This window comes from Leptodactylus fuscus, chromosome 5 (assembly GCF_031893055.1).
Source record: "Leptodactylus fuscus isolate aLepFus1 chromosome 5, aLepFus1.hap2, whole genome shotgun sequence".
NCBI classification, from domain to species: domain Eukaryota; kingdom Metazoa; phylum Chordata; class Amphibia; order Anura; family Leptodactylidae; genus Leptodactylus; species Leptodactylus fuscus.
In genome coordinates, this window is record NC_134269.1 from 199,944,798 (window position 1) to 199,969,523 (window position 24,726).

General features: G+C 42.9%; 1 protein-coding gene across 1 annotated transcript in view; it reads right to left on the reverse strand.

Annotated features, from left to right (window-relative positions):
* The window catches only part of LOC142203909 (follistatin-related protein 4-like), a 578,064-nt gene that overhangs the window by 18,182 nt on the left and 535,156 nt on the right, over positions 1–24,726 (reverse strand). The window contains exons 8-11 of the mRNA XM_075275010.1: positions 11,483–11,644; positions 9,505–9,639; positions 6,172–6,198; positions 3,046–3,164 (exon numbers count right to left, since the gene is read on the reverse strand). Coding sequence (XP_075131111.1) covers positions 3,046–3,164; positions 6,172–6,198; positions 9,505–9,639; positions 11,483–11,644 — 443 coding nt within the window. The remainder of the gene's footprint in view (positions 1–3,045; positions 3,165–6,171; positions 6,199–9,504; positions 9,640–11,482; positions 11,645–24,726) is intronic.

A 24,726-nucleotide genomic window follows, 5' to 3' on the forward strand; every position in this document is an offset into this window, starting at 1 on the left:
CTCCGCGCCGCCGTTCTGGTGATATTCCCAGTTTCCTCTGTATGCAAATGAGTCTTCAAACAGCCATGGGGGGTGTCTCCTGTGCTGCCTGAAGACTCTCCAGCAACACCCTCAATCTTCTTCTCGAGGCTGCATTTTTACTTCATCCAAAAGACGCCTTCACTGTCTTCAACCAAAAGAGCCAAATGCGCATGTCCATTGGCCATTTTCCTGTGGCCTCTTACACGATTGGAAAATGGCCAACGGACATGGATGAAGAGGCGGTCTCGTAAAGAAGATGGAGGGCGTTGCTGGACAGTCTTCAGGTAGCACAGGGGACATCCCCTCTGCTGTATGGAGACTCAATTGTATACGGAGTAAACTGGGAATATCACTGGAATGGTGACGTGGAGAATAATTCTAAAGGTAGGAGGAGAATTGCCTTTCTTAAGGCTATTCCGATGTGGTAGTACTAAAAAAGGGATTCTAATGATTACCTATTGATAATAATGAATTAATGCTGATGCTATTCCCAGCAGGGGTGTAATTACCAGAATAGCAGCGGTAGCGGCTGCCACAGGGCCCGGGACATTAGAGGGCCCGGCGACAGCCGCTACCACTGCGTTTTTTTTTTTTTTTTTTTTTTTTTTTTAATAGCCTGTTATCAGTTGGAGTTACTCCAGACAATAACGGGCCCCATTTACTTACTGATCCTGGCAAGGGCTGGGATCGGTAAGTGACCCTGCGGGCCCCAAAAACACTATTGTTATACTCGGGTTCTTTTCAGTCCCCCGAGTATAATGATCGGAGGCCCAAGGTTGTTGAGGGAACATAAAAAACTGTGTTACTCACCTCTCTGGGCCTAGTTGTGTGACGTCCTTGACATCACATGACCTGGGCCTGCGTCCCGGGTCAAGTGACTTCCCGGACGTCATTGAAGATGGCCGACACCACCGAGGAGTGCAGCAGAGCCAGGGAGAGGTGAGTAACACAGTTTTTTTATGTTGTTATTCCCTCTCAGTCTCCGAATATTATATCTTGGGGTCTGAAATGACCCCAGAGCATAATAATTGTTCATGGGTGTCTACAGTCTGGCATAATACTGTGTGTAGGGGCCACTATGGGGCATAATACTGTGTGTAGGGGCCACTATGGGGCATAATACTGTGTGCAGGGGCAACTGTGGGGATAATACTGTGTGTAGGGGCCACTAGGGGATATAATACTGTGTGCAGGGGCCAATATGGGATACAATAGTGTGCGTAAGAATGCGATTCGGGGGAGAGAGAGGGTCGGTCGGTTGGGGGGGGGGGGGCATGTCAAAGTTTCGCCACGGGGCCCCATCATTCCTAGTTACACCACTGACCATAGCATATGCCTCTTTGCGGTCTATCCCACTGGGTGCAATTTTTAGCATTCTGGGGTATATAAAGTATATACTCCTTTGTTGTCGGAAACCTCAAATCCTGTAATTATATTTCTAGTTACTGTATTTCATCTACCAAATGATTTCCAATACTCTTGGCAGAATGATATATAATTTTGTGGGAGCTGATTCAGTATAACCTGACATTTATCTATTGAAAGGTTAAGGGGGAGTCTATCGGTGACTAACAGCTGTCTCTTTATGTACAGTCATACGTGACAGACTGTCAGTCTCTGATAGCTCTACTACCTTGACTTCTCAACATAGAAAGAACACAGATCTCAATGGATACATGACAGGTTATACTGAATCACTTCCCACAATATTATATATCAGCCTTCCGTTCTGTAGCATGCTGTCTGCAGAATACATGGCGGTTTTATATGACACGTTCCCTTTAGATAAATGTTAGGTAAGAGTCCTGAAGAATTCATCTTCATATACAGTACATAGCTTTGTAGTGATAACGTCATATATTCATATATTGTCTATTGTCCTCTGCTATCTCTGATATTCCGTATGATACTGAATGAAGAATTAACTAGTAACTACTCCCCAACTTTTGGGGTTGGAAGGAATGATCTAGTTACAATTTATTCATTGCGTAAATTCCTCCTGCGGGGTGAACGGTGCACAACAAAGGATTTAAGGAACACTACGATATTCAAGTCATGCAATACACTCCCGAGTATGAACTAGGCATAGCACCGTGTACCAGTTTTGCCTGCAGTATTCCTGATGTAAAAATGACAATACCTAAGTTGACTTTATAGGTCTACCTTATTCTATTGTGCCTTAGGGGGGGAACAAAGAAGACATATAGGGATACCTAGAGAACAAACAAACTTTTAAGTCAGTGAAGGGTTGTGGCTGAAGAAGTGGTATAGTGCAGAGAATGTCAATCTACAAATATCGTTCCCATACACAAATAATAGAGAAAGCGGTAATATAAGGTCTGGTTCACATCTGTGTTCGGTATTCAGGGTGTCCACATGATGAGCGGTGAGCAATGAAAGCACACAGACCCCTAGACTATAATGAACTACTTTCCTCTCTGCATGACTCATGCGGAAAACACACGGACCCCATTATAGTCTATGGGGTCCGTGTGCTTTCATTGCTCACCACTTGTCAATGCGTTCGGTATTCCGTTCGGGGGGTCCCCATGCAGACCGAACGCAGATGTGAACCAGGCCTAAGTCCTATAATAATAGACTGACTGTGGTTTCTGGTGTTACTTAGTGCATTAGAATATCCATAGCAAAATATATATATATATATATATATATATATATATATATATATATATATATATATACCTGCTTCATTGTCCACACAGAGAAGACACTGATGTGGAAACATAATAGAAACTGATACATTTTTCTTAAAATCAAGGTATTTCATGAATTCTATTTGAATCCTATGGAACTTAGCAATGTGCGGCCACTGTTTTTGACTAGATAATCTCCAAGATCAAGGAAGATTCTTTGTTTCTTCGCTGCCTCCATTGGAAAACATTGGGGCTTAAGTATGGGAGCTTTTTTTTTTAATATGGAGCAAATTCTAGAAAATCCATGTAAAGAAAACTCTGTGTGAACAAACAATGTTAGAAAACCTTTAAAAAGTTAATTGAAACATACATAGCTTGTAAGAATCCTCTCGCTGGGCTTGATCTGTCTCCGGATCTCACATTCTCGTGGTTGAATTATTGTGATTCCATCATCAGAAAAGACATAAAACATGTTCCCCACACTCAAACCTATGGGGAAATCAAATGAGAACAGTAGCAGAATTATAAATCTAAGGGCTTTTTTAAGCTTCATCCAAAGAAGCTCAGGAACACAGCAGGAAAGTGCGACATTATTTATTAGTATGAAATCTGAGAACCATTAATCCGGTGAAAGCTTGTGTATGACATGCAAAAACACAATGCAATGGGATAGCGCAATTGTTTCAATTGACATACTGTAGATTCAATAACGGTTGGATTTTGTCCCTCCAATCGGTAAGAATTACACCATTTGTTATAGGCTATGGACCACATGGCCAGAAACCTATAAGCAATAGAGATGAGCGAGTAGTACTCGATCGAGTAGGTATTCGATCGAATACTACGGTATTCAAAATACTCGTACCACTCGCTGTTCAAATGTAAAAGTTCGATACAGAACCAGCATTGATTGGCCGAATGCTATACAGTCGGCCAATCAACGCTGGTTCTTCTCCTACCTTTAGAAGTCTTCTCCGTGCAGCTTCCCCGCGGCGTCTTCCGGCTCTTCATTCACTCTGCCAGGCATCAGGCCTGGGCAGAGCCGACTGCGCATGTCTGCTTGTAGTGTGGGCATGCGGTCGGCTCTGCCCAGGCCCGATGCCTGGCAGAGTGAATTCAGAGCCGGAAGACGCCGCGGGGACGCTGCAAGCAGAAGACTTCTCGGAGGATCCAGCCCGACCCTCACTCGTGGACTTGGTAAGTATAATTTGATCAAACGTTGCTTATCCCTGAAATGAGCATTTTCACCCCATAGACTATAATAGGGTTCGATATTCAATTTGAGTAGTGAATATTGAGGGGCTACTCGAAACGAATATCGAACCTTGAACATTTTACTGTTCGCTCATCTCTAATAAGCAAGGTTTTGGGGGTCTTTTTTTCTAGAACTCACTTTTTATGGGTAAAGTGAGTGCTAGATCTTTTCCCTTCTATGCCAGATGACCACCAAGAATACTGAGTATCATCTACAGATCTAGGATGAGAATCCCAAAAACTTAAGAAGTGTCTAAATTATTCATTATGACAGTCATAAGGTTCACACTAGCGACCGTCTCTCTATTGTTCGGGTCCATCGCGTGAAACGTGGTTACACACATAGACCGGTGGATCCCATTGACTATAATGGGGTCCACCGGGTGCCAGCCCATATTAAACTGAAAACGGTGGGACAATTTTTGGCAGCCTGTGCGGTGGAGTCTCCAATGGATGTGAACCCAATGGATGTGACCCTTGTGTTTTTTGACCCTTGTGTTTTTGATGCAATACTTTACAGCGTAAGCGCTCAGCTCATTCCGAGCCGTACACGCGAGCGCTTCTAAACACTTCCCATTCACTTCAATGGGAGCGCTTGTAAAGCCGGCTTTACGCGCGCTCCCATTGAAGTGAATGGGAAGTGTTTAGAAGCGCTCATGTGTACAGCTCGGAATGAGCCGAGCGCTTACGCCATGTGAAGGGGCCCTAATATTCAGGCTTTCCCCAGGTGGTTACAAAGTAATAATTTTATAGTCTGGAATGAGGCATACCACCTTTTACTGGGAAAATATAACATTGCACATATTTCGGTTCTACCTGCGGTTGATACATTACATCTATTATGAAGCTTTGGGTAGGCTAGAACAATAAATTGTCATAACATAACAAACACGCTTTTTCTATATTTCGATATCAATTACAATCTAACTGAATAGCTAGTGGAGTCTTATCTGTTTCTAATATTGCTATATGTCTTATCTTTGTTTCCAGCCGTACAACAAAGTAGTCATCAGTAATAAAAGTGGCCATTCACAAAGAAATTTAGAACGGATTTTGATGTAATATCTGACTCACAATCAGCTCCAAATTCCAACTAAATTCTTCCTCTTGTTGTTTTCATGGGAGATACTGGCGGAAGCTTTTTATTTTTCGGGTGGCTATAAAAAGAAGCTTCCTACGCAATCTTGTTGCGGATTTGCTGGATGATTCATACACAGAGCCCCTGGTGCAAGGTTCATGTTGATTATTCCTATTGTGTCGGAGACTAATTAGCGATCAATTCCGTGGCAGAATTCTGAAGATTTCCTTCACCTCTCTGCTATGACTCACAATTTGGAAACTAATCTGATGCAGAAGCCCACCTTAAAGGGATTCTAACATTTGGAATTGCTTTAAGAATGGCTATTCTTCCCCTACTTTTAGAATTCTTCTCTGTTCCACCATTCCGGTGATATTCCCGGTTTTCTTTGTATGAAAATGAGTCTCCAGACAGCACAGCACAGGGGGTATCCTTTTTGCTGCCTGAGACTCTCCAGCGACGCCCTTCTTCTACAGTTGTGCGCGTCCCCCCGCGCCTTCATCCGGGTAAGGGAATGCTCAGTATGCTCTGTACTTCATAGAACTATATGAGCATACTGCGCATGCGCAGTACACTCATGTAGCGACTACAGAACAACGACTGACAAGACATGTGCCAACTGCACATGTCTTGTCGGCCATTTTTCTAAGGCCGCTAAACGAATGAACACAGTCTTGGCGGAAGAAGACGCAGGAGGACGTGCGCACCCGTCAAAGAAGAACGGCGTCACTGGAGAGTCTTCAGGCAGCACAGGGGGCTGTCTGGAGACTTATTTGCATAAAGAGAAAACCGAGAATATCACCAGAACGGCGGCGCAGAGAAGAATTCTAAAGGTAGGGGAAGAATAGCCTTTCTTAAGGCTATTAAGCCTTTAATAGCCTTTCTTAAGGCTATTCCGACATGGTAGTACTGAAAAAAGGGATTTGAATGATAGTATCCCTTCAAATACTCTATGCGAACCTAGTCTATTCAATGTAATGAGATGACTCTGTCTCAGTCTACCCAAGAAAGTCAGAAAGTGATCAGTACATTTCACATTATTGCCTGTTTTCCAATGGCTATTGTGAGAAAGTTTTCCCATTTTATGGATATGCGGACATAAAAACACAAAACATATGTATATTATTTCAATTGCAACAGATTTACAAAGCATTGGCACCCTACCTTCTTCTCTCCACAGAATGTTTGCCACTGCGACGATAACCATAAATGAAGTATTTTTAGGATACAATCCGGGTAAGGAAAGAAAGAAAAAGTAGAAATGAGATTGGTATTGTATACTTGTTACAGAATATTAAGATAAAAGTTCCAATTCCGTCTTACATACTAATAATTATTTGATATCTTGCACATTTAGCAATAATTCGTTCAACCTCCGAAAAATCTTCAAAAAAACCCGGAAAAATCTAAAGCCTAAGCCGGAAAGCAAAAAGTGAAATTGTTAAAGAGATGACTGTTCTTGTGGTATCTGCCAGGCTAATGATTTAAAGTCTAAGTTTGACAAGCTAATGAAGACATAAAATTGTCAGGTCTTTATCGTTCTCACTGCTTTCAAATAATTGAATTGGTGATTTTCTGCTATTTAAGTCGAAGGTGACACCCTCCTGTCATCCTGCCTGATCATTAACATCTGATCAACTCCACATCATCTCTCATTGCTGTCATTTGTTTTGTAACACAAACCCGGTATCGCAACTCATCAAAGTTGGAGACAGTAATGGATAATGTTAGGAAAGTTAAAATTGCGTCTGTTGATGGATTTCCATTACGTGCTAACATCGGGTCAAACCGGCTAATGAACTTGACAAATTGAGTAGATTATTAGACAAGTCTGATTTAAGCAAGCTCTCAAAAACATTAACAGACAGTTGACTTGATTAAATATTCCAGAGTCTATCATCATTTGCATATTGCATCTATGTAGACCTATACGAGCCAGGAAGTAATTATCTTCACCAATCTACGTAATAGACAATAAAGGTCACAGAAAGCTAGGCAAGGGTGCGATTGTTTTTTGTTCATGAAAATCCATCCAATTGTCCACCTTAGGCTGGTCTTACACGACCGTAGTGGTTTTTGCGGTCCGCAATTTGCGGATCCGCAACACAAATTTCACTTTAAAAATTAATTCCGCAGACGTCCGCAACGTTCCGTGTGTATCAGTATTATGCGGATCCACAAAAACAAAACACACCACAAAACACACGTTAATATCTGCAATTGTGGATATACACTGATGTATGTTCAGTATATATCCGCAAAAATGCACGCACCCATAGACTTTTATTGGACCTTCCGTGCCGTAAAAGCACGGCCATTACGGACATGCGGTATACTGTCCGGACCACGGTTGCGGCACACTACACCACTGACAAAATCTACGATCGTGTAAGAGGCCTCATAGAAAATTATGGGACCGTAAATGGTCCGCAATTTTGAACCCGCAATTGCGGACCATTTGCGGTGCAAAACTACGGTCGTGTAAGACCAGCCTTATACGTAGCCAAGGGCAAGTCTGTCTACAGTAGGTCTTTATTCTGGACGTAATCTGTCCTACTTACAGGTCTTTTTCGGTCTGTGGTTCTAGCCATTTCGCTAAATTGGATTTTGGCTTACGTTTCTTTTTCTTCTACCAGAATAAAAAGTTATATCTCAATATACTGTCATGTTTAGCCAGTGGCTCAACCATTAGGTTCCTTGCTCTCCATATATAAAGTTCTAGGTGGAAGCCCTGAAGAAACTTCAATGGAATCAAACTTTAAAGAGATGGGTCAGGGATCCCCAATAATATTCTCATTAATATTCATTGCACTGAGCTGACAACACAGTGCACCGAATACTTATCAGCTGGCCGATGGGTGAAAGTGTGTATTGACTGGGTGAAGGCACCTGAAAATCAAGTTGACATATCTGTAGTACTAATTTGAAAGGTAAAGTAAGGTCATATGGGTTACATGTTTGCATTATTCGTGCATACATCCATAACCTTGATATTATATGGATTATGGGGATATTATAACAGTTTGTATAACAGGCCATCCCAACCTGGGTTCCTAAGAACTTGGTCGTGGGTTCTCCAGAGTAGTAATAAGCAGGGCTTCACTCCAAGTGTGAGTAGGAGCGCTATTGGAGATCCTTCCTCCCAACCGTGTTCAGGCTATATAATCTACATCAAGCGAAGAGCAGTCTGCACAGAGAACTAAGTGATCCTGAAGTCTTCTTTCTCTTCTTTTTCTTTAGCTGCTATGACTCTTAGTATTTTTCTCCTTTCTGCTATTCTGAGCTTATGTGTGTCTCCTTCTGTAATATATTTCTGTTATTATCCTGTATCCGTATTATCATGCTGCTGTAACACACTGAAAATACCCCATGGTGGGACTGTTAAAAGGATCCCATCATTAAAACTCAATTTTTTGTTGTTGTCACATAGGAATAGCCTTAAGAAAGGCTATTCTTCTCCTACCTTTAGATGTCTTCTCTGCACCGCCGTTCTGTAAAAATCTTGGTTTTCCTCGGTATGTAAATGAGTTCTCTCGCAGCACTGGGGGCGGTCCCCAGCACTCAAATAGCACTGGGGGCGTCCCCAATGCTGCGAGAGAACTCTCCAGTGCCGCCTCGATCTTCTTCAGGAACGGGCTCTCTTCGCATCTTCTTCCGGTGGTGGCTTCAAACTTCTAGGCCTCGGGCAGCTGACTGCGCATGCCCGCCGGCCACAAGAAGATGGCCGCTTACAATACTGTGTAAGAGGCCATTTTCTTGTGGCCAATGGGCATGTACAGTCGAATTTGGCCTAGGCCCAAGGCTTAGAAGTTTTAAGCCACCGCCGGAAGAAGACGAGTGAAGACCCCGTTCTTGAAGAAGATGGAGGCTGCGCTGGAGAGTTCTCTCGCAGCATTGGGGATGCCCCCAGTGCTGTTTGAGCGCTGGGGACTGTGGTGTTGCAAGAGAACTCATTTGCATACCGAGGAAAACCAGGATTTCTATGAAACGGCGATGCGGAGAAGACATATAAAGGTAGGAGAAGAATAGCCTTTCTTAAGGCTATTCCTACGTGTTAGGGAAAAAAAATTTAGTTTTAATGATAGGATCCCTTTAAAGGATTATCTTAAAAGGTGACACTGCAATGGAGATAACAAAATAATTTCAACTCAATTCCAAAAGGGCAACAGATATAAGCTAGAACATAATGTTAGGCAATATTTTTATACTTCTTTTCTCGTCCTATATGAAATTTTTGTGGTAAGAACGGAGTAGAGGGTTCCGCATGAAAACATTGTTCAAGGATTCCCTATAGTAATAAGAATGGGAAAACGGCTTCATTGTGTTGAATACTGTTAGCCAGAATGACCCTAGGCCATATAGACTTCTATCACATCTTGGTATATCGTAATAAAAAAGTTTATATTGGAGAAATTCTCTGAACTGCTTTCTAAAAGAATTTGCTGTTTATTGTGAACTTCAAAAAGCAATTATGAAATTGTGATTTGGAAAGCTTACGGGTTTTTCTGGCCGAGTCTTCAATGAAAAGCGAGGAGATGTCTTCATCCACACCAACTTCGTTCTTTGCGATGCATGTATAGGCCCCGGTGTCTTCATAACGGACACTAGAAATATGAAGTTCACTTCCATTGGCTGAAATAAAGACATTTGAGCTGTTTGTTCTATGGTCTACAGAGTCAATAGTCAGTGTGATATGGAATAACCATCTTTTATCATGGTTTCTATCCTAATGATATGTCTATGGTAGTGGTGTCTGATAGACACCATGATAGTACTTAAGGGTTAAAAAATGAATTTCCAAATTCGTCATATGACAGCGACAGTGTCTGACAGACCTCAATGGCTTATATTGGGGTCTGTCAGATTCCGCCCCAATTTCACGGTAAGAATAGAAGTGCGTGTTAATGTATTCTTCCTGTCAAATAACGTGGATTCGGCTGACAGAGACTCCAAATGGAAACGTGGACAGAGCCTAACTATTCTATAGTATGTAGCTTCTAGAAACAATGGCAAATGAATCTAGAAATTCCAAACCTATGAACATGAACTCTAGTCCTATAAAACCTACTATAGTAAGTATGGCTATTTTTAAAGGATAATATAATTCAAGTACATAAACCTGAACCCTGCCCACGCCAACTCCAGCCCCTCCGTTCTGCTTAAAGGAATTTTAAGAGGGCTCATATAAAGAACTGAGGCTAGGTGCACACCATGTTTGGCAGGAACCATCCCATCCGATGAATTCCCTAAACAGATGTAACAGTCACAGACCTCTGATCGAATCCAATTCACAAAATGTATGCCAAGTCCTCTTTTTTTTTTTATTTGTATCGAAAAGCATAGCATGTGCCTACTACACTTTACAATATAAGTAAGGTTACGGGATCCTGAAATATAGTGGCTAGGGTTGAGCCGATCTTGAGATTTCAGGATCAATTTCAAAATCCAATTTCCGATCATTTTCCAGCCGATCTCGATTGTGAAATTTGCTCAATCGCCGATCGGGATCTGATCTTTTCTGATCCCGATCCTCAACCCTAGTCAATGCTTGTCTATGGGAAAAGTCACTTGAGGGTTGAGCCGATCTTGAGATAATCTCCGACCTCGATCATGCTGGAAAAGATCGGGTTGGAATTCCGATCGCGATCGTGAAATTTACTCGATTGCCGATCGGAATCTGATCTTTTCCGATCCTGATCACTCAACCCTAATAGTGGCAAAGATTCTTTTCATATGTTAAAGTCTATGGACACATCAGCATGTATTCCCAACTATACAGAATAAGGGTGGTGTAAATTCAGCCTTAGGCTGGGTTCACACAGGGTTTTTTGGACCGGATTTTGAATCCGCCTCAGAATCTGGTTCACGAATTGCCTCCCATGGCTAGCCGCAACTGGCGCATCATTCCAACTGTTGCGGCATTCAGTCCTGGATTAGGCCCAAATGAATGGGCCTAGTCGGGAGTGTGATTCAGCCACGGAATCTGTGACAAGAAAGGGCAGGTCGCTTATTTTTCCATGAACGAGAAGAAACCACTCGTGGAAAAAGGAAGTGAACGGCTTCCATTGAAGTCAATGGGAGGTGTTTTTTTGGACCAGATTCTGAGGTGGATCCTGCGTCAAAATCCAGTCCAAAAAAACCTGTGTGAACCCAGCCTTAGGCCGGTTGCAGATGACCGTGGTGTGGGTCAATGTGCTATCCATGTATTTCAGGGAGAGCACACTAACCATTATATGAACGTGGATTTCATGTTCCCATGTGCGCGCCAACAGTCCGGGCCACATTAGATAGGACAGGTCCTATTCCTGTCCTATTTTGCAACCCATGCTTCTGTGGCTCCTAGGAAGCAAGGCCATCCCCATGTCCCCCGGGAACAATTTATGGACATCCTCAGATGTCTAACCATAGTTTTGTGTAAATTGACTATTTTGCCTCTGGTACCTATAACACTTTTATTAGTCAGTAAAATACTTACCGATTAACATGAGTTGCTTGGATAATTTTGGCATTATATCGATGCCATTTTTTAACCAGGTTATTTTAGGGTTAGGGATACCCTCCGCATGACACTTCAAGCTGGCAGACACTCCCGGCTCCTGAGCCTGTGTCTCTGGATACACTCTTATTACTGGAGGAACTAAAGAGGAAAGAAATAGCATGTTACAAAGGTAACGCAATACTACGGACTATATCAAATGAGTTACATATACAGAGCTCCCCCTTTATAATGCCTGATCAATCACTTGGCATTGAGAATGGTATGTTATAGTATGTCAATGGTAAGTAAATGTGGTGATGAGAGCACTATATATATAAGAAACAACACATAGTATACACTGTCTACCAATAAGTATTTGGAAACCCATGTAAATGTAGATATCTGCGGTGTCACGCCTTTAAATATTGTGTAGGAAACAGCATTGGCATTAGTCGCATGCAAGATGCCACGAAGTGTAGAGTTGTTCAATTTCCAGAAAGCGGTAATCGTGGGGTACCACAGAAATGGTCGATCCTTACAGGACATAGCAAGCGAACTGAATTACTCAAAAATCGACAGTGGCCTATGTGATTACGAAGTGGAAGGTGAACGATGATTGTCGGAATGTGCCCCGAGTCGGCCCCTGAAACTGGGAGATGGAGACCGACGAGTGCTGGCCAGAGAAACCGCACCCAACTGATGGCTCACATACACCAGGAGTGTCACCAGGCATCCGGGAGTATTGTGTCCATCAATACCATCCGTAAGGAAACATCTGCTGGGGTCTACCAACTATTGTATAGGATTAAATGTTGTTTTTCTATTCTATCACAGGGGTCCTAATACTTATTGGTACACAGTGTATATCAGTCACTTCCTTTCATTTATATGAAAGGAAGATAGCAGATATAGTAAATACTAAATGCAATTTTGGTAAGCCTATAGGAACTAGTATTACAATAACCACTTATTTTGCCACTGTTCATTGTATTTTATAGTAGAATGCATGGAACTATAAAATACATACAAAGTACTACATAAATACATCAGTTCTAGGCTTTGGTTCCAAAAAAAAAACCCAGTGATATCCTCATTAAACCTTATTAATATGTACCCGTGGCTAAGCTGAATGTGCTTTCATGTTCTCATCAATGTGCGGTTATATATACCGGTATGTTCCCCAGTGCTGGAGATATCAGTGCTGCTAGCTTTGGCACCGATATCTCCCTACTGTCAGAAGGGCGGGCCTTACAGCCTAGCATCATTGATGGGCTGTAAGGAACACTCCCCCCCCCCAGACTCTAGTTTTCCAGTAGACAACTCAGCATCATCACTGGGCAGTATGGGACGCCCCCTATGACAGTACTAGGCTATGTTAGAGTACAGTCAGGAGGGGTGTTCCTCACAGTGATGACGCTAGGCTGTAAGGCCTGCCCTTCTGACAGTGGGGAGATATCGGTGCCGAAATCAACGGCACCAATATCTACAGCACCAGGGTACATACTGATTTTAGTGCACAGTCGACTTTCTAGCAGTGTATATAACTGCACATTGATGAGGACATTAAAGGCACTCTTTAAGGCTATATCCCCATGCAGTGAACCAGAAAAGACAGCAGCAGAAACATGTCACAGTTATTTTTGCAGTGTTTTTCCACTGAGTTTTCCTCTGTGGACTTTCTGAACCTGTTATTTCAGCATTTCCGTAGGTATAATTGACATGCTGCGAATTTCTGTTTTTCTGAAATGGATTTTGTTCTGCAATGTGTGGATGGGACTAGTGCAGCGGCCAAAATGCTGCGTTTTCGCAACATGGGGCCTCAGCCTAAGCGGGTCTGTGCACACCTGACACTATTAACCCCAGAGTTATCAGTTAAATTTTAACAGTTAACTATTTGTTTGAGAAGACCACCAACAATACTGTAACATTAAAAACCAATACTTAATATTATATAAGTCCATCAGGGGTGGCCAAAACAGCTTTGATGATGAGGCATATTCTCCAAGGCACTTGTAAATGTGATCTGTGCTATTGTGTCTGGCATCAACAACTTAGCGGCAGATCCTTTAACAAGGACCTCTGGGTATTGATCTTGCTTTTTCAAGCACTTCACACAAGACAGATTGAGATCTCACAACCTTAATATCTGTTATGTTGCTCAAACCATTCCTGAACAATTTTTGGGATGCGTGCATTTCACTTCTATTACGGGAATACCATTTCCATTATGGGGTTACTTGGTCTGTGACAATGTTTAGATAGGTGGACTGTCTGTCCTTTACTGAAAATTTTCTCAAGGGATCTGTTACCTAAAAGTTCACTTTTTTTTTATTATACACTAAAAATCTTTGTGTTAAGAAGACAGTCTTATTTAGCTTCTTCTATTCCATAGGCACATCGATGTTTTTTATGGGAACGAAAAGCCTTAGCAGTTTAGAACAAGGTTTATTGTAACAGATTGGAGAGAAAAAGCTGTTGCATCCCTCAACTGAACTGGCCCTTGTTCACAGCACGAAAAAATAATAATCGTAAACTTTCAGCATTTATAATACACATCATTGATGCCCGCTGCCGCAGAAGGTTTGTTTGAAAGTAAAATCCACAGGAATGCTAGGGCCATACCCCCCAACTTTTAAAGGACAGAAAGAGGGGCAAAATGTGGGTGGACCACAGTAAATTTAGCTCCACCTACTTCTAAATTGACCCCGCCCATTCCCATCCATTTCTCGTTGGGTACACCCTGCCTGTCACATCTCTCCCCTCACAGTACACCCAAGCACCCCACAGAACACCTATGCACCCACATCTCCCACATACATACACAGTACACACTGCACCCCACATCTCTCCCCCCACAGTACACCCATGCACCCCACTTTTCCCACATACATACACAGTATACACTGCACCCCACATTTCACTCCCCACAGTACACCCATGCACCCCACATTTCACCCCCCCACAGTACACTGCACATCTCTCCATCTATTCCTCCCTTCACGGCATACTAAGACATGCCCACCTAGCCACGTGACCATCTGATGTCATACAGGTCCTTCCGAGTACAAGAGTGAGACTTTCCCCTGATCACCCCCGGTTCTTATCCCGGTTACAACCTTCTAACTGTTATAAGAGCGGATGATGATTGGGGGAAAGTTTATTAATACGTAAAACACTTCAGAGACAGAGCGGGACATGCAGTAAGCCATGTGGGACCACGAGACAGCAGTCTAAAATCGGGAAAGTCCCGTGGAATGCAGGACGGTTGGAAGCTATGCTAGGACTCAAGGTTTGCTAGTATGGCCACAGGAAAATGGCCGATGGACATGCGCAGTCGGCACTTTAGGATGAAGACCCTGACAATGACGTGGAAGAAGAAGCGGTCCGGAGAAGAAGACAGAGGCGTTGCTGGAAGGTTTTCGGACGGGGAAGCCCCCAGTGCTGTCTAAAAAGTCATTTACATAAGGAAGAAAGAAGATATTTCTCAGGAACGGTTGCACGGATCAGAATAATAAAGGTAAGAGAAGAATCGTCTTTCTTAAGGCTATTCCTACATGTACTTAGTTACAGTATAAAAAGGGAATTCTAAAGATAGAGTCCCTTTAAACAGAAGAAAACAAACTATTAGGGTTGAGCAGAACTTGAGATTTCAGAATCGTTTTTAAAATCTGGTTTCCGATCATTTTCCATCGAACCCGATCACGATCCCAATTCTGATCCTAATGCAAGTCAATGGGATTTTTTAATGATCGAAAATCAGATTTTTAAAAATGATCCTATTCACTACACAGGGTGGAGTCGAAAAATTGAAGGCTTCAATTTTTGGACTCCATGCTGTGTAGTGATTAAAAATTCCGCAGGCTACTTAGTCTCCCCTGCTGTCCGGTTACCTGCACAGAATCTGCTGCCTTCCCTCCTGGTGTGTACGCTGCTCCCCGGATCTCCAGGCCGTTGTTCTCTGTCCGTTTCTCTCCTCTCTTATTCAGACGCCAGCAGAGCGCCATATGCGCCCCCGCTTCCCTAGTGAATCACTCACGATTCCACGCCCTGTACCCGCCCACACTCTACTATGCCACAACAAGCTCCGCCTACTCCCAGCATCAGTAACACTAGCCTAAGGAGCCGGGGGGCGCGGATGGCGCTCTGCCAGCATCTGAATGAGAGAGGAGAGGACAGAGAACACTGGCTCATAGCTCCGGGGAGCGGCAGCGGTTCTGTGCAGGTAACTAGGGTTGAGCGATTGGGATCGGAATTCCGCTCCCGATCTTTTTTAGACTGGATCGGATACCGATCGTGAAATTTACTCAATCACCGAACAGGATCCGATCTTTTCCGATCCCAATCGCTCAACCCTATAAACTATATATCTTTAAGATCCCTTAAAGTTCTAGGGAAAACACTTGCATTTCCGCACCTAAAATTAACATGCTATGTTTTCCAAAAACAATGCAGCTTTTTTTGGTCGCAAAATCTATTTCCTATTGCTAATACTATAAATCGCTCCTTTTTTCAGTTTCCACCGCAGCCAAACACACTACATTTACACAACACAGGGGCTTAGCCTAAAAGCATCTTTTTTTGTCTTTTTTTGTCTCTTTTTGTCTTTTTTTATGAAGGTATTCACATATACACATAGGCATAAGTAGTAGGTGTGAACTCCATGTACCTGGAATGGTTTTTGTTGGGAGGTATTGAGTCTGTAATCTTCTTTTTGGGTCAAAAATATGAATTATTATGTATTTGTTATTAAAAAAAAATACACAATGCATAAAGTGCAGGGTGTCAGGCAATGCGAGGGGTTTTCTTTCAAAAAATATAAATGGATTTTTTTGCATGATTTCTTCATTTTTATTTTATTTGCAAATGCCAAAAGTATAAAAAAAATATTTTTGGCTGCCGAAGCCTAGGCAAGTAGAATGCCTGTATTGTGAAATATCTGAGTACTATACAGTGGGATCACACCGCATACATTTTGCTTAGTGTTGCAGAAACAAAGTAATAATTATGTTGCGGCCTGAAATTAACAAATTGATTTATAGTCGTGTTCTAGTCCTTAAAGTAAAACGGGGTTTTTTTCAGGAAATGATTAAAAGTCTAGGAAGTACATGGTCTGCATGCTACTGTATAATATATATATTCAGCACATTTCTACTTGGAGAAATTGAATGTGTTCTTATAAGTCAGAAATAGAAGAATGTGGCGATCTATCTCAGCGCAATACTTATACCAAGTGAAATTGAGATGTTAAAGAGGACCTTTCATGGTTTGGGGCACAGGCAGTTCTATATACTGCTGGAAAGCCGACAGTGCGCTGAATTCACGATCTGTGCCCCGGGTAAAGAGATTTCGGTCCCGGTACCGTAGCGCTTTACAGTCAGAAGGGCGTTCCTGACAGTCAGTCAGGTACGTCCTTCTCCACAGCAGCGCCTATCGCGCTGTACAGTGTCAGCGGGGAGGAACGCCCCCTCCCTCTGCTCACAGTGCTCATCCATAGATGAGTATTATCAGGAGGGGAGGGGGCGTTCCTCTCTGCTCACACTGTACAGCGTGATAGGCGCTGCTTGGAAGAAGGACGTACCTGACTGACTGTCAGCAACACCCTTCTGACTGTAAAGTGCTACGGTACCCGGACCGATAGCTCTTTACCCGGGGCACAGATTGGGAAAGCCAACAGTGCGCTGAATTCAACGCACTGTCGGCTTTCCAGCAGTATATAGAACTGTCTGTGCCCCAAACCATGAAAGGTCCTCTTTAATAGAGTATACAGTGTAAGTAACTTCATTGCACACAGCACTACCAGGTATTCGGGAAAAGGAAATATTCATAGAACAAACTACTTCAGGCTGAGACCCCACGTTGTTGAAATGCAGCTTTTTTGTTGCAGTTGTTTGAGCCAAAGCCAAGAATGGCTTGAGCGGAGGGTAGAAGTATAAGGACTTCCTATATATTTCCTATTCATTTTGTAGCCATTCTTGGCTTTGGCTCAAAAAACTGCAACAAAAAGCTGCATTTCCGCAACATGGGGCCTTTGCCTTAAATGGGGTGTCCAGAATAACCCATTTTTGACCAGGAGGTCGGGGAAGGTGAAAATAAAAGAAAAACAATATTCACCTTTCCCTGGTGCTCAGGAGTCTTCCACCATGGTCCGGTCCAGCAGCTTTCAGGTCTTGTTTTGGCAGAAGTCCTCACTGCATGTCAATGCTAAGGCCAATCAGTGACCTCAAGGGTCCAAGGAAAGGACATGGGACATCCTTTTCTTAGGCCGCTGATTAGCCTCAGAGGTACCATGTTGTGTCGAGGACTTCTGCCAAAACCAGACCCAGGAGCAGCAGGTACTGTACCATGGTGGGAGACACCTGAGCATCGGGGATAGGGGAGTATGTTTTTTTTCACCTTTCCTGGCCTCTTGGCAAAAAACGGGTTGAGGATAAGCTGCTTTTTTGTTGCAGATGTTGCTGTAGTTTTTTTTGAGACAGGGGCAACAGTGGCTTATAAAAGGAATGGGAAATGTAGAAGAAGTGCTTATAATTTTCACTTTTCTGCTAAATCCATTCCTGGCTTTGGCTCACAAAAGCAACTTTTCTGCAACATGTGACCTTAGAATAGAGCATAAAAAAAGAAGCATTTTTTTTCTGATTTTCTAGCCATTTTTTTTTTTAAAGTTAAATTAAACCTAAATTTTTTTTTATTGATATTCCTTCCAGTTTTAAATAATAAGACAACTAAGTAACCTTCAATAGGCTACTGGCCGTCATGGCAAGTGATCACTGCTGTCCAATGATGATAAAGAGGGCAACAATGGATCAAAGATTATGACCTTGGCTATGGTCACGTTTAATAGGCAGCGGGTCCTGGCTATATTATATAGCCGGCATACACCATGTATGGAGAGAGCTCAGCTCCTGACGCCTACACCCATTACTACAGGTATGACTGCACCCACCACTACAATTATGCCTACACCCACCACTACAATTATGCCTACACCCACCACTACAGTTATGTCTACACCCACCACTACAGTTATGTCTACATCCATCACTACAGTTATGCCTACATCCATCACTACAGTTATGCCTACACCCACCACTACAGTTATGTCTACACCCACCACTACAGTTATGCCTACACCCACCACTACAGTTATGTCTACATCCATCACTACAGTTATGCCTACACCCATTACTACAGGTATGACTGCACCCACCACTACAATTATGCCTACACCCACCACCACAGGTATAACTGCTCCCACCACTACAGGTATGACTACACCCACCACTACATGTATACCTACACCCATCACTACAGGTATACCTACACCCACCACTACATGTATACCTACACCCACTACTACAGGTATGACTACACCCACCACTACAGGTATGACTACAAACTCCACTACAGGTATGACTACACCCACCACTACAGGTATGACTACACCCAACACTACAGGTATGACTACACTATAGGTGTAACTACACCCACCACTACAGGTATGACTACACCCACCACTATAGGTATGACTACACCCATCACTACAGGTAATACCTACACCCACCACTACATGTATACCTACACTCACCACTACAGGTATGCCTACACCCACCACTACAGTTATGACTACAAACTCCACTATAGGTATGACTACACCCACCACTACAGGTATACCTACACCCACCACTACAGGTATACCTACACCCACCACTACAGGTATGACTACACCCACCACTACAGGTATGCCTACACCCACCACTACAGGTATGACTACACCCACCACTACAGGTATGACTACACCCACCACTACAGCTATACCTACACCCACCACTACAGGTATACCTACACCCACCACTACAGGTATACCTACACCCACCACTATAGGTATGACTACACCCATCACTACAGGTATACCTACACCCACCACTACATGTATACCTACACTCACCACTACAGGTATGCCTACACCCACCACTACAGTTATGACTACAAACACCACTACAGGTATGACTACACTTACCACTACAGGTATACCTACACCCACCACTACAGGTATGACTACACCCACCACTACAGGTATGCCTACACCCACCACTACAGGTATGACTACACCCACCACTACAGCTATACCTACACCCACCACTACAGGTATACCTACACCCACCACTACAGGTATGCCTACACCCACCACTACAGGTATGCCTACACCCACCACTACAGGTATGACTACACCCACCACTACAGCTATACCTACACCCACCACTATAGTTATGACTACACCCACCACTACAGGTATACCTACACCCACCACTACAGGTATGCCTACACCCACCACTACAGGTATGACTACACCCACCACTACAGGTATACCTACACCCACCACTACAGGTATACCTACACCCACCACTACAGGTATACCTACACCCACCACTACAGGTATGCCTACACCCACCACTACAGGTATGACTACACCCACCACTACAGGTATGACTACACCCAACACTACAGGTATGACTACACTATAGGTGTGACTACACCCACCACTACAGGTATGCCTACACCCACCACTACAGGTATGCCTACACCCACCACTACAGGTATGCCTACACCCACCACTACAGGTATACCTACACCCACCACTACAGGTATACCTACACCCACCACTACAGGTATACCTACACTTACCACTACAGTTATGCCTACACCCACCCATTTCTGTGAAACGCGGAAACAACTATGATGTGTTTCCGCCATGGTTTTTCTCTTTTTGGTTCCGGCCTGCAACGTCAGGCCTTAACCTTAACCACTCTTTTTCTCAAATTATATGTGTCTACATAATCCAGCCCCAATTGGACAATACTAGATTATATACTGACACAACTACACCGCTAACACCCAAATGGGAATTAATACATTAGAGCTGTCAGAATACAGTATTCTAGAATTGTTATGTCATCATGTTATGAAATCAAATTATTTACAGATATGACAAGGAATTTACTGTATCCGTATTAATCATAAAACACACGAATTTCTTCTTACTAAACATGTTAACGTGGTAATGACTGTTCTTGATAGGAGTGTACAGCTCGCACTGTTTTTATTCAGCCCTGACGTATTAAAGCCGGTGAGGTAGACCCTATTTAATAACAGTATTTTTTATTACAAGCATGGGCTCGAAGTATTCATTATCCTCTGACACACTTACATTTAATCGTCAGGAGTTTGACATTTCCTATATGAACTATTAAGAGCTGTGAAAATTGTTTCTATGGCAACAAAAACATTTATTCTGCTAAAAAATAGTAGCTCAGAAAATAGTCAGCGGAAAATAGCAGATGTATTATGTAGTATTGGTACAAATATTATATACAGTGATTGAAAATAAAAAAACGCATTTATTGGAATGAAATTAATCTCAACGTGAAGGTGATGACGATCTATGTGGATGAAAAAAATTAGTTTATTGGGGACAGTTGTTGTCATTGCCAGGAGGCTCTAGCACCCTGATGGGCCACCTCTAGCCTGGATTCAAGGAGAAGTACTGTTGGGCATGAGGGCTTATAGGTTGATAGGGTAGCAGGGGTGTAACGATTGGTGTTTGACCGCGAAGGTACAGGGACCATGGCCAGCTGGAGATGGCCGGGGCCCGATACCACTATGACAGCGGTTGGGAAAAGCCTGGTACTTAATCATGACAGATTGATCTCCAGCCCTGTCCTCATCAACACCCACACCTATGTTAATGGAGCACTCACTGAAACGATGTTAGCTGGTCCTTTTAAGGCAGGGCTGCAATGTTGTTGAAATGTGTTTTGGGGATAAAGTTCATTTTCTAGGCAAATATTGACTTTGTAAGTAATTGCTGTTAAGCTGATCACTCTTTATAACATTCTGGAGTATATGCAAATTGCCATTAGAAAAACTGAAGCAGTAGATTTTGTAAAAATTTATATTTGTATCATTCTCAAAACTTTTGGCCGTGACTGTAAATGAAAAGGGGCCCTGGCATCTCAGTCACAGGGGGCAAAGTGGCGGAATGACGTCAATGCCACCCCACAAGACCACTGAGGACCAATCACAGGCCTCAGCAGGGATGTAGGGAAGATGGCCGAAGATGCTGAAGACAGGATGCCCAGGACAGGTGAGTATTTGTGTTTGTTATTTTTATTCACCTTCCCTGGGCCTCCAATTATTATACTCTGGGGTCTGAAGAGACCCCCGAGTATAATAATAGCACCGGGAGAGCATATAATACTGTGGTAAGGAGGAGGACACCGCTGGGCATATAATACTGTGTGTGTATGGGGGGGGCACTGCTGGGCATGTAATACTGTGGAGGGCACAAAAGTTTGCACCCGGGCCCACAAAACTCTTGTTACGCCGCTCTGTTACAGCTTGGTATGTAGATTTGCATACTCATAGGTTACCCAAGCTGGCATCCTAACTGGTTCCATTGCTAGTCCAAAAATGCCGATCAATACGACAAATGGACAGATCAAGGAAGTGTTGCAGCATGGTGGAGACATTCCTGGGAAATCCATACTGTGTGTGGGGGGAAAGCATAATCCTGCTAAAAATTGTGATTTGGAGGGGCAACATGGTGCTGGGTTCGAACACTGCCAAGGACAACATCTGCAAGGAGTTTGTATGTTCTCCCGGTGTTTGTGTGGATTTCTTCCCATACTCCAAAGACACACTGATAGGGAAGAAAATGTACATTGTAATCCCTATATGGGGCTCACAATCTACGTAAAAAAGCAGCATCACATATTCCCGCAAGATGTCCTGTACTTATCTGTCTATCTTTATATACTGTTAGTGTCTCTACTATCATCAAATCCTGAACAGTCATATGGACTGAATGCCTCTGTAGCAGGTTGTATTTGGGCTGTACACCAGCAGATCTGGATATATAACCAGCCACCAAGGTAAAGTAACACTCTGCATATCTCTGCCCACTATCCTTGGATAAGCATTCCTTATCTAGTGGGGGGGAATTGAGCTTTTATTAGCATTTACTGATATTGTGTTCAATTTGTTTCCAAACTGGAGATCAGTTAAGTGTGAACACATCCATAGTAATACATGTAGACCAATATCTATCATGGAAAGAAAAGTCTATTAGCTTGTAAATAACAGCCAAGGTCATAGAGGTCACACATAGCAGATTACTTCCCTTGGTATTAGGAATAAAGTGCCAAAAAAGAGGCAATAGGAAAAAAACCAATAAGGCCCAGGCAGTGGAGTTCTGTAAGGGCAAGACGGAGTAAATGGCATATTATAGTAGGGACAATTACTTAGTGAGTGACAGCTCGGCTATTCAGCTGGATGCGTCTCCACACTGCCGTGCCTGTGAGCTGTGAACATGGAGCAGGATCATTCAGTTGCTTTTCCCTTCGGGGTCACATCACTTGGTTGGAGATATTAAAAAAGACCTGTCACTACTCCAGATCCGTCTATTTTAGCAAATACTTGTATTCCTTATTCTGGATAATCTTTCTTGACTCTGTAAATGACTTTTCAAGTTATATCACTCAGCTGAACTTTGCTTTACCAGTAGGGTTGAGCCGATCTTGAGATTTCAGGATCGATTTTAAAATCTGATCCCGATTGTGAAATTTGCTCGATCCCTCAACCCTAGTCAATGCTTCTCTATGGAAAAAGTCACTTTTAAGGTTGAGCCGATCTTGAGATAACCTCCGACCTCGATCCTGCTGGAAAAGATCGGGATTGGAATTCCGATCCTGATCGTGAAATTTACTCGATCACTGATCAGAATCCGATCTTTTCCGATCCCGATTGCTCAACCCTATTTACCGGTAGTTCTACATTGTGCTATTCCTCTTTTATTTCTTCTAGATATTTATAAATAAATTGACAACTGGGCGTTACCATTCTCCATGGCTGCCTCTATACACTATATATGCTCATTCAAGAAGAAAAGGAAAGATGACCGCCGGCCATCTTCTTGAATGAGCATACAGAGCATGCACGAAGATTTTGTTCTCGACAACGTCTCTTGCTGCTCTTTATGCGGTTGAAGAGGATCAGGAGGAGGGATCTTTTTCAAAGGAGGGAGCGTAGAAGAGATGTTCTTCAGGCGTGACAATGCAGTGTTTGGAGCCCCCTGAGTTCGATTTGCATATTGAGAATTACGAATTCCAAAATGACTGCAGAGAAATAAAGAAAATAGGTATGGCTAGAATAGCCTTTCTAAAGGCTATTGGAGTATAGGCTTACTTAAAAAGGCATTTCTGCAATGATAGAATCTAGAGATGAGCGAGTAGTACCTGATCGAGTAGGTATTCGATTGAATACTACGGTATTCGAAATACTCATACTCGATCGAGTACTACTAGCTGTTCGAATGTAAAAGTTCGATGCAGAACCAGCATTGATTGGCCGAATGCTATACAGTCGGCCAATCCACGCTGGTTCTTCTCCTACCTTTAGAAGTCTTCTCGGTGCAGCTTCCCCGCGGCGTCTTCCGGCTCTGAATTCACTCTGCCAGGCATTGGGGCTGGGCAGAGCCAACTGCGCATGTCCGCTTGTAGTGCTGGCATGCGCAGTCAGCTCTGCCCAGGCCCGATGCCTGGCAGAGTGAATTCAGAGCGGGAAGATGCTGCGGGGACGCTGCACGGAGAAGACTTCTCGGAGGATCCAGCCCGACCCTCACTCGTGGACTTGGTAAGTATAATTTGATTGAACGTTGCCTACTTCTGAAATGAGCATTTTCCCCCCATAGACTATAATAGGGTTCGATATTCGATTTGAGTAGTTGAATATTAAGGGGCTACTCGAAACGAATATCGAACCTCGAACATTTTACTGTTCGCTCATCTCTAAAAAAGGCATTTCGGCAATGATAGAATCCCTATAAGAGTATTTGGAATTGAGAACGTTACAAGGCCTATTAGAGGTGGAGATTGGTCCAGAGCACTTCTGGATCTTCAACCTAGACACAAGAACCCCTAAATGTCTGAAATTTAGGACAGATTTGATGATCTGTTTTGACAGTTTATGATAAGGTTTAATATTTAATAATTGATGTATTCAGTTCTGTCTGTTTGGTGTATAGCACACATGTTAAGAAGTGGCTGAATAGTAATTCCCCTAGTTTCTTTGTATATACTAGCTATAGGTTTTGGAACATGTCCGCTTTTTCTGAATATACACCCATATTTGTTATTAATACAATTGTACAATAAAGCTTGGATATTGTTACAAGATCACAGTACTGA